At 54.9% G+C, this 13,600-nt stretch overlaps 1 protein-coding gene across 1 annotated transcript in view; it reads left to right on the top strand.

Moving 5' to 3' along the window:
- Positions 1 to 13,600, top strand: part of NTN1 (netrin 1) — an 84,859-nt gene that overhangs the window by 43,576 nt on the left and 27,683 nt on the right. Inside the window, exon 2 of the mRNA XM_069032765.1 lies at positions 7,765 to 7,953. Coding sequence (XP_068888866.1) covers positions 7,765 to 7,953 — 189 coding nt within the window. The remainder of the gene's footprint in view (positions 1 to 7,764; positions 7,954 to 13,600) is intronic.

Below are 13,600 nucleotides of genomic sequence, written 5' to 3'. Positions count from 1 at the left end.
TGGCTTGTGGGGCTGGGAGATGGACAGGCAGCCACAGGGCCTGGCTGGCAGCAGCTGCTGGGTACTCTCCAAAGAGATCTGCTGCTGCTGGGAAGAGTTTTGGTCTCACCACGCTGGAGAAATTTGATAATTCTGAGTGTTGACAATTAACCCTCAGCAGCTGATCTGACAGGACTTGCTCTTTCCTCTTTGGGGTTTGATCTGTGAACAGCTCTGGACTTTCTCCCCGGATCCGCTCTCAAAACCAGACACCGCATTTTGGGATTTGGCCGTGCCAAGCTGTCCATCTGCTGCCCGCTTTGGATGAGCACTATTTCATCTGGCTCTGGGTGCTGATGGACAGCTGGTTCAGCATGGACATGCCTGGTTTGCCCCTATTGTCTGCTGGGGTGAGGGCAATCCCCAAAACATTCGCGGGTTCAATGTGCCAAGCTCTACTGTTTAGCATTTGCTTTTCCTCCCCACTGCCCAGCATCGCTGGAAGTTCTCCCTTCCTGCCTGACGATGACCACGGCAGGGCAGGGCTCCCTTGGAGCCTGATGGATGGAGGTGGATCTCAGGCAGGGATCAGGGTGGCACTGCCACACTCAGCACCTGAGAATCCACCATCAGGACAGGAATCCCCTGCCCTCTCTCTACAGGCCTGGTTTTGGGCTTGGTTTGGGCAATGAAAATCAGATTTTCAGGGAATTCAGCTGCAAAACTCCATCAGCTTTAACCAAATGTCCCCTTTTTCAGTGACTGAGAAATGCAGCCAAGCTTGATCTTCTTAGAGACAGCAACAGACACATGCCTAGCAGGAGCAGTGTTCTTCTTTTTAAGCCTTGGCTTCAAACATAAGGACAATAGATTTTGTCTAAGGAAATAAATCCCCAAATTTGTTGGGGTTGGCACAGCCCAGGATTTTTCACTCGCCTTGTTTCTCATTTCCAGCTGAATCATTTTAGCAGGGACTTTTCTAGAAGCGCTCAGCCTGACTCAGACACCCGGCCTCAAACCTTTCAGCCCAAACACTGAGTCTGGCTTTTCTTATGGAAAAGAGAATGAGGGTCTTATCTTGGAAATCCCAGGTGGGTGTCACTGCTCTGTTACCAACTTCAGTGTCACAGAGAGTTGTTACTTTGCAGAACCAACGCTGACAGGGACATCTCCAGGGCCTCTCTGTCCCTGAGGCGTGTGGGGATTTGGGAACTGGCAAAGTGGGAAGTGAAGGGCACTTGGGTTGTGCAGCCTCCCCAGGGAGGTCCTGAGTCACTCTGATGACGTCTCTCGTCCAGAGCTTTTCCCCAGAATTGTCATTCCTGAGGATTTTCAGGCATGGAAAAGTGTTCTGATCCTCAAGGCCTTTTTGTGCCAAGGAGGAGATGTCCGCAGTGTGTTCCTCCTCAGGATCCTGCTCTCCTGCCTTTCCTGCATTGGCAGTTTGGACATTCCTTGCCCTCACGGGTGGAGCAGGCTCAGAGGCATTTGCCCTCATGAGGAGTAATCAGAGTGTGAGGGGCTCCCCAAAAAGCTCTCACCCCAACAGGGGCGTCCCAGCCAGGCTGGGGCTCTGCCTTTCCTTCCCTCTCCCCCTATCCCCACTGGCTGTTGCTGCAGGCCAGGTCTGTGGCTCCGGCCCCGTGGGCGATGCCAGCCACAGCTGCATTTTTTGTGGTGTGTCCACACACTTCCCTCCATCCTTTAGCTCTGACTGTCAGGAAAACCTGGGCCTGGCGCAGACCTTGTGTCTGCCCCTCGCAGCCACAACACCCCCGTGGATTTCCCCTTGCCTGAGCCAACCCAACCAACTTCCGAGCCTCCTCCTTACTCACACTCAACAGCTCACGCACATGAATTTCCCTGAGCAAAACATCTTTGTTTGGTGGTGGCCAGCTGGGGCTGCAGCGGGTGGCACTGGGGCTGCAGCGGGTGGCACCGGGGCTGTGGTGGGTGGCACTGGGGCTGTGGTGGGTGGCACCAGGGCTGTGGTGGGTGGCACTGGGGCTGTGGTGGGTGATGCTGGGGCTGTGGTGGGTGGCACTGGGGCTGCAGCGGGTGGCACTGGGGCTGTGGTGGGTGATGCTGGGGCTGTGATGGGTGATGCTGGGGCTGTGGTGGGTGGCACTGGGGCTGCAGCGGGTGGCACTGGGGCTGTGGTGGGTGATGCTGGGGCTGTGGTGGGTGGCACTGGGGCTGCAGCGGGTGGCACTGGGGCTGTGGTGGGTGATGCTGGGGCTGTGGTGGGTGGCACTGGGGCTGTGGTGGGTGGCATTGGGGCTGTGGTGGGTGGCATTGGGGCTGTGGTGGATGGCACTGGGGCTGTGGCGGGTGGCACTGGGGCTGTGGTGGGTGACGCTGGGGCTGTAGTGGGTGGCACTGGGGCTGTGGTGGGTGACACTGGGCCACATGGGAGGGCACAGGGATGCCTTCCCCATGAGCAGGTCTAGATCTGATCCCTAAATCCTGATGGATCCAAGCTCTTGGGGCCACATGTGGTGACTCTGCTCTGCAGGACTTTGCCACTGGTGTTCATCCTTGCTTGGCCATTCTGCTGCTGCAAGCATGGACAGAAAGCCTTTCCTAGCCTGGGAGCATCCAACCCCCAGGAGAGATCCCTGCAAGGCCACACCTGGAATCACTCACCGGGCACAGCCCTGGCAGCCTGTGCTGGACTGGTGTGGCCCAGTCACCTGTAGTGGTGTGAGAGCTCATCCCCCAGATCCGAGTTCATGCCCAGCTGCTCCAAAACCTCAAACCAGTCGGCAGTGGCTTGAAGGGACACTGTGGGGGACCAGGGACACCCTCCTGCTGTGTCCACGGGGGATTTCTCTCCACTTCCCAGTCCAGACAGGTCTCCACTGGCTCTGGCTGTCACCTCTGTTGTCCCTGTGGGTGTTTCCTTGACCATTATGGTCCTCAAAAATAACATCCCTGAAGATATCTCCAGGGATTCCCTGGGAGCAAAGTCCCCCCAAAATGGGCATGGGCAGGGTGTCCCTCTCAGGGACCAGGACCCTGCACGTCAGGATTTCTCCTGCAGAAAAGAAATAATAGCTCAGGCTGAGCTAGCACTTTTCTGGGGAAAAAAAAAAAACTTGTTTGGGAAAAGGAAAATTTTAAGGAGACTGAGACTGTTCGTAAATTCAAGTCAAATTCAGAGATTACTTTCAGCCTCTGGATTCTTCCATCCTCCCCTTTTCCTTCCCCCCTCCCCCGAATTATTGTTTGCAAAAATTAAAACAAAATGTTTTGGGGTTTTCGTTTGTTTAAAAAGCAATTTGCATTTTGAAAATTGCCAAAATATAAGCTTTGGGAGGGTGGGGTCTTTTGAAAGGGCAGCATTGTCATTGCTGAATGAAAACCACGGAGAGGAATTCGTCCTGGGAGATGCAGGGCGCTGGGATGCGGGGCCCGGGGGACGCGGTGGCAGCACAAAGACCACAACCACAGCTGCCAGCACACAGCCCCAGCCTGCTCCTCCACCCATGTCCCTCCTTTCCTTCTCCCACGTGGAAATTCCTGCCCACCTTGACCTCTTTGAGGAATTCATTTGACCATGTCGCTGGTTTCAACGTGGAGAGGATTCCGCGGTGCTTTCCCCGCCCGGCTCCAAACCGCAGCTTTCCTCTTTCCCTCTCCAACCTTTTCCAGGTTTTGGAACATCTGTGTTTAAATGAAGTCTGGTTATCCAGACCTGAGCCTGGCAGCTCAGGTAGGGATGCTCTGATGAAGCTCTGCACATCTGTGCGCAATAAAGTCAGGGAACAAAAGGCTTGTGAGGTCCTTGGCAGAGTAAGAGGAAGAAGAGAGCGGGAGACAGCAGGACTGGGCTTAGTGGAGCAACCGGAGCCAAAACCTTTCATCGCAGAGCCCTCAGCACCTGGCTTGTGTTTTGCTCATAGCTGGGTCTGCAGGGGTGCAGGGCTGTCTTCTCCACCAGGTGCAAAGCAAAGCTTGAGGAATGGACATGATGCCAGTCCTGGGAGGTGATTTTTATTACAGCCCTCAAAGGCGTTCATAGAAAGAAAAAATGGGTTGCTAAAGAGCCACTTGAATTCAGGGAAATTCAAACCAAGAAGCAGTGGCTGAAAATTAAAGCCAGGCCAAGTCATGTTAGGAACAAGGCAAAAGGCTTCAGCACAGCAGGGGATTAACCTCGGGCCGAGGCAGAGCGAGGGCGGCAGGAGCCGCGTTTCCTGAGTGCCTCCATCCAGGGAAAACGTGGCCAGGGAGCCACACGCCCTGGGGACATGCAGGGATCCGGAGCTGGCATCCAAAACCACCCGACCTGCTGCTGGGGCCAGCCACGTGCCCAGGCACTGCCCACGCTCTGCACCTCCAGAGTGATCCCATCACGGCGTGTCCCAGCCTCGTCCCCACAAGGACTTTGTGACGCCTGGCTGGGACTTTTCCTGGACTGCCCCGATTCGATTCCTGCATCCCTGTGTGCTATTGTCAGGAGCAACAGGATGCTTCCTTCAGCCACACCAAGCCTCTCCCACAAACACACCAGGCTACAGACAGAGCTGCCAGCTTGCCCTGCCTGGTGGCCAGCGGTGCACAGCACTGGCCACTCCAGCCAGGCACTCAGGGTGGACACAGGATACAGTAATTGCAATTAAAGTCACACTCCCTGAGTTTGGCCCCTTCTGTCTGCAGAAACAGGTGGATCAGGAGGGGTGGATGATGGAAAAGTGGCCAAGTGTGTGGGGTTGGGAGGGAATTGGTGCCCAGCTGTTTCCTTGGTGCCCTGGGAGTGGAAGGAGGAGACAGAACCAAGGCTGAGTGGATCGAGCCAAAAGCAGCTGTGAGGTCACTGTGGAGGGGTGGCTGTCACTCCCTGGATGCCTGTGGGGAGCTCGAGGGAGGCCATGCTGGTCATGGAGTGGGGCTGGGCCAGACCACGCCTTCTCCCAGCTCGTTCACTGCCTCCCTGGAGGCTTTATCCCCAAGGCATCTGCAATATTTCTGTCACTGACTCTGGATGAGGACAGAGATGGCTGTTTTGGGGAGCTCCTTGCAGCTTCTTGTGTGGTTCAGCTTCTTCCCTCCTTCAGGATTTTGCTTTCCCTGGAACACCAAGGAAAATTGATCGTGGGAGCAGAGCTGGGAGTTCCTCTGCACACTCCACTTATTCCTCCACATTCCTGTTCAGCTCTGCTCTGGTGGCACCAGGGGAAATGTTAGCAAAGAACTCGAGAAAATCCCCAGAGTTCCGTTTTCCTGGCTTTGCAAAAACAGTTCTGCTTATCAAGCAACCCAAAGAAATGCGAAGATTTTCACTCGCTCTTCGTGTGGGCTCAGCTTTGAATTTTAAAAAGGGATTTGCCAATGCAATCTTGCAAAATACTCCAGTGCCAAGTCCAGCTCTCCTAAAATACAAGTTTTAGGAGGAGGTGAGCTTTCATTTTCCTGGAAAACATGCATTTCTGACAGATTTGAGGGAGAACTAAGGCTTCTGTGAGGCCATGCCACTCCCTGGAGAAATGTCCCCTCGTGTTGATCAACAGGGACTAAATCCTGCGGTTTGTGGCACCAAAGGCAGAGCTGCATTGATGGAGATGCGCCCACGTGCTCACAACCTACAACAGCCCTCAGACTGAGGGATTTAAATCTTTTCTCCTCTGCTTGAGCCAAGTCCTGAGGCTGTGCCATGGATACAGGTGCTGCCTTGGGGGTTTGGTGTGGCCAGGAGATCATTCCCTGTGTCCCAGCCCTGGTCTGTGCCCGGGGAGAGGCTCTGCCCTGAGGGTAGGAACCAGCCCTGAGTCCTGCACCCCCAGGAAGAGCGTTTCACCTCTGTAAAACAAGAGGAATTTAAAACCCCCACCTGCTTTGAAAAAGCTTTGCTCGTGCGTTCTGCAGGGCAGGAATCATCTCCAAAAGCCTTTCTGTGGTGGAGCTGTGGTGGCGGCTGGGGCTGCTCAGCACGTGTGGGACGAGGAGAAAGCAGAGCTGAGCGGCTGCTCCAGCAGGACACAGCAGGCTGCTCTTCCCGAGCTTTCCACGGAAGGGGAAAACCCACGAGGGGGGACACACAAGTGCCTGGTGCGTGCTCCAGTGCTGCTTTTGCTGCGGAAAGTGCAGCTTCAGCACATGTGGGACCGGGCCAGATCTGAAACACGGCCTTTCTCTCTGGAGGCAGGAGCGGTGTCTCCGGGCTCCCTCATGCCTGTGTCCTGTTGGGGAGATGACAAAAGCTCCTGCAGGCTGCTGGGCTCATCCCAGGAGGGCCAAACCGCGGCTCAAAGCTGTGGCCCAGCTCCGTGGCAGGAATCTCACTCCATCATGCCTGGCAAAGCAGTCCCAGGCCGCTCTTGTCACCATCAGCACGTCGGTGCCTGCTGCTCCTGCTCTGCCAGCCTTGGTGGGGACGTGAGGTTTGGCCTCTCTGCGTCAGCCGGAGGAATTCCGACGGCAGAGCACGGAGAGAGCGGTTCCGTCCCGCTGGGCGCGTGGGGACGGGTGGGTTCCGCTCTCCCCTGTGCTGTCAGGGCGTGTGTCAGCTGGGGATTGTTCCTGAGAAATACTGCGGAGCTGCACTGTCATTTTCTGGGCTGAAACTTGATAATTGAGCAAATACAGCATGGCTTTGTGCTGGGAGAGCACCATAAGGTAAACAGGAAGGAATGAGGGATTAAGATGTCTCTGCTCTGAGGCAAGGTGACAAGCCCGGAGCTGTGACACCTCTGTGCCGAGGCGAGGGGCCCAGCTGTGGGCTGGCATGGCACAGCTGCATTGTTCAGGGGTGAAGAGCAAATAAAAGCCACGGGAAAAGAAAACAAGCTATAAAATTCTCAGCAAAGCACAGAGCCCCAGCAACTGCCTCCTGATGGCCCCGTGACAGCTCTGGGGAGAGGCAGGCGAGGGGTCGAGCTTTTGAAGTCCTGAAGTTGTCCTTTGCGAAGGCCCCCTGTTAAAATAGGCTCGGTGTTGACTTTAGGCTGCATATGGTGGAGGAATTGGACATCTCAGCCACAGCAATCAAAGCAGGGGGAGCAAAGTTGGAGCAAACTCCAACTTTTTTGGAGTTTGGCTAACTGTCCTAGGCAGGATGGGGGATGTGGGGGCAGAAATGAGGATTATCAGCATGGTCAGGGCTGCAGATGAGTGACAGAGCCCATGGTGTGGAAAGCTGAGGGAGAAACCAGCAAGGAAGGTCTTGGAATGGTGTTTGGAGCTCAAACACGTGTGTTAGAACTGGTCAGAGTGGGAATACTGGGAAGGTCGGGCAGGTGATGATGGAAACCCCTTCCCACAGGGCAGAGGGGGTTCCTGAGGCGCTGGGAAGTGGGGGTTTCACAGCAGTTTGGGGACCTTTGCACTGAGCAGTAACAACACAAAGTGAGGGTGGATGAGAAGGGAGATGAGCGGTGCTCCCATGGGGGAAGTGCTTGTGACAAAGCTGAAGGTGCCACAGGGGTTTGTGTGCTGTTCTCCAGCCAGGGACGGGCGCCTGTCCCCACAGCCCACCCGTAACCCACACTGCGAGCAGGCAGAGGCAAAGCCATTCTTACTGCAAGTCAGGACAGTGAAATGTGGTCTTGGCAACCTCATTTTCCCCTCCACAAAGCTGCGCCCACCTCCCAGCACAGGCCAGGAAGGGATGTGGGTGAGCAGTTGGCTTCCCACAGCCAGAGGTGCCACCGGGGCCTCGCATCCTGTGACCCCCCCCGTCTGACACACAGGGCACACACAGAGGGGTTGGCAGCAGCTCCCCGGGGTTGGCACCTCCCTGCTTGGGCACAGATGGTGACAATGTCCCCTCTTTGCCTCTCTCAGCCTGCAACTGCAACCTGCACGCGCGGCGCTGCCGCTTCAACATGGAGCTCTTCAAGCTGTCGGGGCGCAAGAGCGGCGGCGTCTGCCTCAACTGCCGGCACAACACGGCGGGCAGGCACTGCCACTACTGCAAGGAGGGCTTCTACCGCGACCTCAGCAAGCCCATCTCGCACCGCAAGGCCTGCAAAGGTACGGGATCAGGGACTCAGGGACGGGGGGTGGGAATGCACCGCTCCTCCTTCCCCAGCCCCTCCCTGCAGCTCTGCTTCCGCAGCTCTTCCTCCCGCCAAACGCCTCCCGCTCCTCCCGCTCCCAAACCGGTTTGGAATTGCTTTTTTTGCCGTTCGGAATGACTTCTGATGCCCCCACATTCCCTGTTGTCACCTCTGCAGCCTCCCGGTGAGGACAAGGCCACCCACATCCCCTGCCATCACCTCTCCCTGGTCTCCCCAGCCTCCTGCTGAGGACGAGGCCATGGAAAGAGAAGTCCTCACTGCTGAGGATGACTTCAAATTATTTCAGGGTTTATCACTTATAAATTGTTCTTCATCTTCTCTGACCTGGCCATCACTCTGTAAGGGCAGAGGGGCACAAAGTCCCAGCTCTGGGTGAGATGTAGGATTTAAATCAGCCTCCTCCAAGCCCCGTCTCCAGCTCCCACCCTTCAGGCAGAGCTGAGCCCACGCACAGAACTTGTCACTCCTCCGGACGAGGAGAGAACAGAAAAAGGGGAAACGAGTTTATTTTGAGCTCAGAGTATTTTGAGGTTTCCTCGTGTGGCCGTGGAGGCGAGCGGGGCTTCAGCTGGGGCGGGAGCAGCAAGAAGAACAAATGCTGCAAATGAACCTTTTTAACTCTCAGCTGCTGCTGAAGAGATGGAAATCCTGAACCTGAGGCGCAGCAAAGGAATCAAACAAACATTCAAAAGCCAGGTCAGAAAATGCTGGGGTTTCCCACACAAATCCTCAGCTCTTTTCTCTCTAAAGATTCATTTCAACAAGAAATGGAAAGCTTTTTGGATTCAAATGGGTATTTTTGGCTGGGAAGTTTTGTGTCTCCAGCATTTTAAATTTTTTTGTTTTGTTTTTTTTTTCCCTACTGAAAACAGACACTTTTTGCCATAGCAGAAAAGAAATCCCTTTTTCAGACAGTCCTATTCGCCTTTTTCTACCTTGAAAAAACTCTTCCAATGAGAACTCACAGCAAAGGCTCCATGAAAGAGCTGCCAGAGGCATTTTTTTATTAATTCAACTCCATTAATTCAGCCTAACAGACACATCCAGCTAAGCTGCTACTCCTCTCCCTTGCATTCCTCATCTCCCACTCCATCCCATGCATGAGGTGCCTCAGCTCCCAGCACATCAAACATCAGCAAATTAAAGAGGCTGGAGTTGCATTGTTTGGGATGGTTGGTTTGGGTAATTATGCAGAAATATAACATTGCAGAAACGCTTGCACAATGTGTCCTTCTTTTTAACTTGGAGAAAAAGAGAGCTCCACAAGCTTCCACACGTGCTGCAGGGCACGGGTGAGGCTCAGGCAGCAAAAGATGAGCTGAAAGCAGAGCTGGGCAACACCCCCTGGCCAGCTCAGGGCTGCTGCTAACAGCCAAACCTTTAATAATTGTTAGAGAAAAGATTTTTCTAATGATCTGAAGTTCAGATCAGCAGTGCAGGTAAGAGCATGAGAAGCTGGGGTTTAAGGATAGTTTTCCCTGGTGGATAACAGGGATCCAGCCGTGCCAGGTGCTGTGCTCTGTGTTTGCTTCCAGTGGTTTCCTTGCAAAGTTGATAAAAGCCTGGCAGTTGTCAGTGGCCAGAGATGCCCTGGGACAGAGGCACGCCAGGCAGGCCGTGGCATGGAGGCTGCAAACCACAGGCAAAGGAATTGGTGACAGATGGAGCAGGGATATTGCACAGAGTGGCAACGCTGGGTGTGCGCCAGAGCCTGCCAGGCTGTGGCTGGGCATGGAGCTGGGCATGGAGGATGTGGCTGCTGCGCGTGGGTGGTCAGGCAAGCCCAGGGACACCAAGCCAGGGCTCCCCTGGCATTCCGAGGTCCAGCTGCAGCTGATCCCTGCCCCAGCCACGGATCCTGGGCTGGAGGAGTCCTGCTGCTCCTCCTCCAGGGGGATGGATGGGCTCATCCCTGCGGGCAGGGGAGCAGGATGCCCTTTGTCCTGGGGCACAGGGACATCCAACCCCTATTCCTGGACACACCCCTGATGTGGTGGCTGTCCCGAGAAAAACAAAACTCGGGGTATGAGAAATTTTCACGTTCATTTTTCCAGGCTCAGACAAGGATGAATTGTCCCTCTTTTCTCCCTGGCTTTTGAGAAATCACCAAGAGCTCCCAGCACGCCGAAGCCCTGCTTCCAGTTCCTTCTGCTTTCCCTCTGCTCCAAATGATGTTGCAAGTGAAATTCCACATCTGGGTCCTGCAAACCCTCGTCCACTCTGCTCTGTCACGGGCTGCTGTAAATCAGGGCCCTGGTGTTGGTTCTTTTGATTAAATTCCCTCCTGATATTTGCCAGATTATTGGCACTAATGTAATTCCATTGGAGTAGGGTCTGCAGGGTTTTATAGCCTGGCTGTAAAACAGCTCTGCACTTCAGGAGAGGCTTTGCACACTTCTTGATGAAAAGATGACAAACGAGACGTGCTCTGAATGCACTTGTGCTGAGGCTGCCAGCGCAAACCCCTCGTGCAGGGGCAGGATTTGGCACCTGGAGAGGTCACATTCATCAGGGCTCAGCGTTTGGGGAGGAAATGGGATTGATTGTCTGTGCGCCTGGTGCTGCTGCAGCCTGGGGAGTTTTCCAGCTGTGCTGGAGGATTTCATGCCTTGTGCAAACCCCAAAAAGCACTCCCAGTCTCCCCGCCCGGCCCGGCCTGCACCCACCGGGGGTCAAGACTTGACATTTGCATTTTGGAGGCAATTTGGGTTGGAGCAGAGGGAGGTGAGATCTGTCCCAGCGGGCTCAGCCTCCTGTCTTTGATTCCAGGAGTGCGGATAAAGCGGTTTTTTCCCACCCAGCTGCAGGCATTGAGTGGGGGGCACCCGAACCCCTTTGGCTCCGGATGCCGCCGGGAGAGCGGAGCAGAGCCCCCGGTGACAGGACCAGTGGCACCAGTCCCCGTCTCTCTCCACTGACTATAGAGGGAGCTGCGTGACCAGCTTAGAGCCGAGAGCTCGTTCCCTGGAGGCTGGGCCGGGGGAGATGGAACCTCTCTCTTCCTGCTGCCGGATCCCGCTGGGAAGTTGGGGTGCGGGAGGTGGCGGGCGGAACACCCACGTCAGACAGCAGAGCCTGAGGATGGTGCCACTGCCGCCAGAGGTGTCCCGCTGCTGGTGTCCCAGTGTAGGACAGGGACGGCAGCCTGTCCATGGTTCCAGTCATGGTCAGCATCCCTCCAGCCTTGGGGATGTCCCCTGTCACCACGGTCCCCAACCCACACCTGGGTGGGGCAGACAAGCTCACAGCTGAAGCATCCCAAAGACATTGGGATGGCCTGGCTGGAGCCCCTACACCCGGGCTCCAGGGCCAGCAGGGCCCACGGGGTGGCTCCTTCAGGGCTCTGCTGGGGCCAGCGCAGCTCTGCCCTTGGGGTCACCTCAGGACGGGCTGAGGTGCAGCCTGAGGGAGATGTTCCCCTCTCCAGAGCGGCCTCATTTGGATGCCCATCTCTCGTCCAGATCAGCTGTGGTTGTAAGGAGAAGTCCAAGGCAGTACTTTCCAGGAATTCACCCCAGGGAGTTTGTCCTTAATGGCCAATCTTCCTTCCCTTCCTTTCCTCCTTTTCCTGCTCTTTGGGTTCCAGCTGGAGCCACTGTTGAGATGAGAGAGGAGCCAGCTCGTGGTGCTGGCCCGGCTTGGGTTGGGCTGTTGTGTGAGGGCTTGGTCACCTCGGAGAAATCACATCCCTGGAGAAATTCCAAACTTCCCAGGCATCGATCTGCCAAGCACAGACTTTAATTTCTCCCCAGGACTGTGGAGATTCTCTTCCACTGCCACAGGAATGATTTTCTAGTTGCATTTCCATCCTGCATTTGTCAGTGGCTGTGCCTGAGCCACCCCTTCCCCATGGCCCCATAATTCCTTATATCGATATTATTGCAAGCCCTGAGAGCTGATTTACGGCTCCTGCATCCAAAACTTGTCATCACAGCCCCCAGACACACACAGACCATCGGAGAAGGTTTCTAGAAATGCAGCTGTATGCTGTCCATGCTCACGGGTCACTGCGGGGGTGTCCTGGGGCAGCACAGGAGGCTCAAGTGCCACCAAGTGCCACCTCCTCCGTGGCACCCCCAGGACTCCGTGGCACCATTCACCCACCTGGGCTGGGAGGCTCCCAGAGAAAAGAAGGGACATGAGCATTGCTGAAACTCTTAAGCTGTTCTGAGTTTGCAGAATGAAACCATGGAAAAGCAGGGATTTTTTGTTCGGATGAAGACTTGAGCTCAACGCAAGGCATCTCCCTGGCCATGCCAGCCTTTTAAACATCCACTAAAATCCACATTTTAATGATGGATGAGCAGACACATCAAATTAGGCAGCTGCCTCTGTGTGAGGCAGAATGGGCAGAATTTGCTGAGTTGTGGAATTCAGGGCAGGACGCTGCTGAATCCAGGGAGCCGTGGGGAGGACAGAGGAGGCTGCTCCAGAGCCTCTCAGAAGGACCTGGAGGCTCCATTGCCATCTGGAAACCACCTCAGCACCTTCAGAGGAGAGACACACAGCTGAGTCCCAAATCCATGGCAGACACGTGGGTGATCCGGCTGAATAGGAAAATGTAGACAGCATTGATTCCCTGACAAGAGTCGGCTCTGCATTCCTGAAAAATCACATCCTGGCAATCCTGGTGCCCAGGAGGAGTTTACTGGATGATCTGGGGGCCGACCACCTTCCAAACTGGGGTTTGGGTTTCCAGCAGAGAAACATCCAGGAGCAATCCCGGAGGGCAGGTTGGGACTGTGGTTTGTCAGAAGTGGCGACACAATAGAGGGGAATTTGCACCCCGTTAAGAAAATAAAACCAGACTAAAGCCCAGCTCTCCACCGCTGGTCTCAGACTAAGGACAAAAGTTGCTAAATTCACTTGCACAGCCAGACCTTTGCATATCTGCAAGACAGAGGAAAGAAAAGGAAGAATTTGCCTTGCCCAGAAATGTTTTCCAATAATTGGGATAATTTCCTGCTTCAGACCAGTTCTCAGGAGTGGAAAGTCCTTCAGGCTCTCAGATCCTGAGAATTAAACCCCAGCTCAGTCCTGCTGATCCCCACACTCCAGTTTTCAGTGTACTAAAATGAAAAGGGGTTTTTTTTCTGGTAGGAAAGGATTTCTTTTCCAGTTAAACAGATGCTTCTCAGAGCATCACAAGCCAGGGGCTGGGGTTTGTGCCCCAGGAGTTCTCACTGGGATTTCTCCCTGCTCTTGGGGAGCTGGGGACTCTCCCCACTGTGGATCCTTGTGTCCCACAAGGGCTGTGCACACCAAAAGGATCCTTTTCTGCAGAGCTTTTCCAGCTTCTCCCTCACCTTCCCCACTGCCTCCCTTCCTGAGGCTTGTGGCAACCTCATTATCTCTGAGACTTCTGCTCCGCTGCCAGATTTGGTTTTTATTGTTAGTGGGAGAGTGCACTTGTAGGAACCTCGCTTCCTCCAGAGCCAGGCTAAAAACGCATCAGGAAGAGAAAAACTTTGCCTCTATGTTTTTCCTTCAGTAACAGCATTCCCAACCCACTCCTCCTCATGCGACATCTCCCCTGAGAGCAGGGGGAGTTGGGTTTTGCTTTAGATCCATGAGGACACCGTGCCCCACTGACCTGCTGC

This window comes from Aphelocoma coerulescens, chromosome 18 (assembly GCF_041296385.1).
Source record: "Aphelocoma coerulescens isolate FSJ_1873_10779 chromosome 18, UR_Acoe_1.0, whole genome shotgun sequence".
Lineage (NCBI taxonomy): Eukaryota > Metazoa > Chordata > Aves > Passeriformes > Corvidae > Aphelocoma > Aphelocoma coerulescens.
The sequence above is the reverse complement of the archived record's forward strand: the minus strand, read 5'-3'. Positions and strand labels throughout refer to the sequence as shown.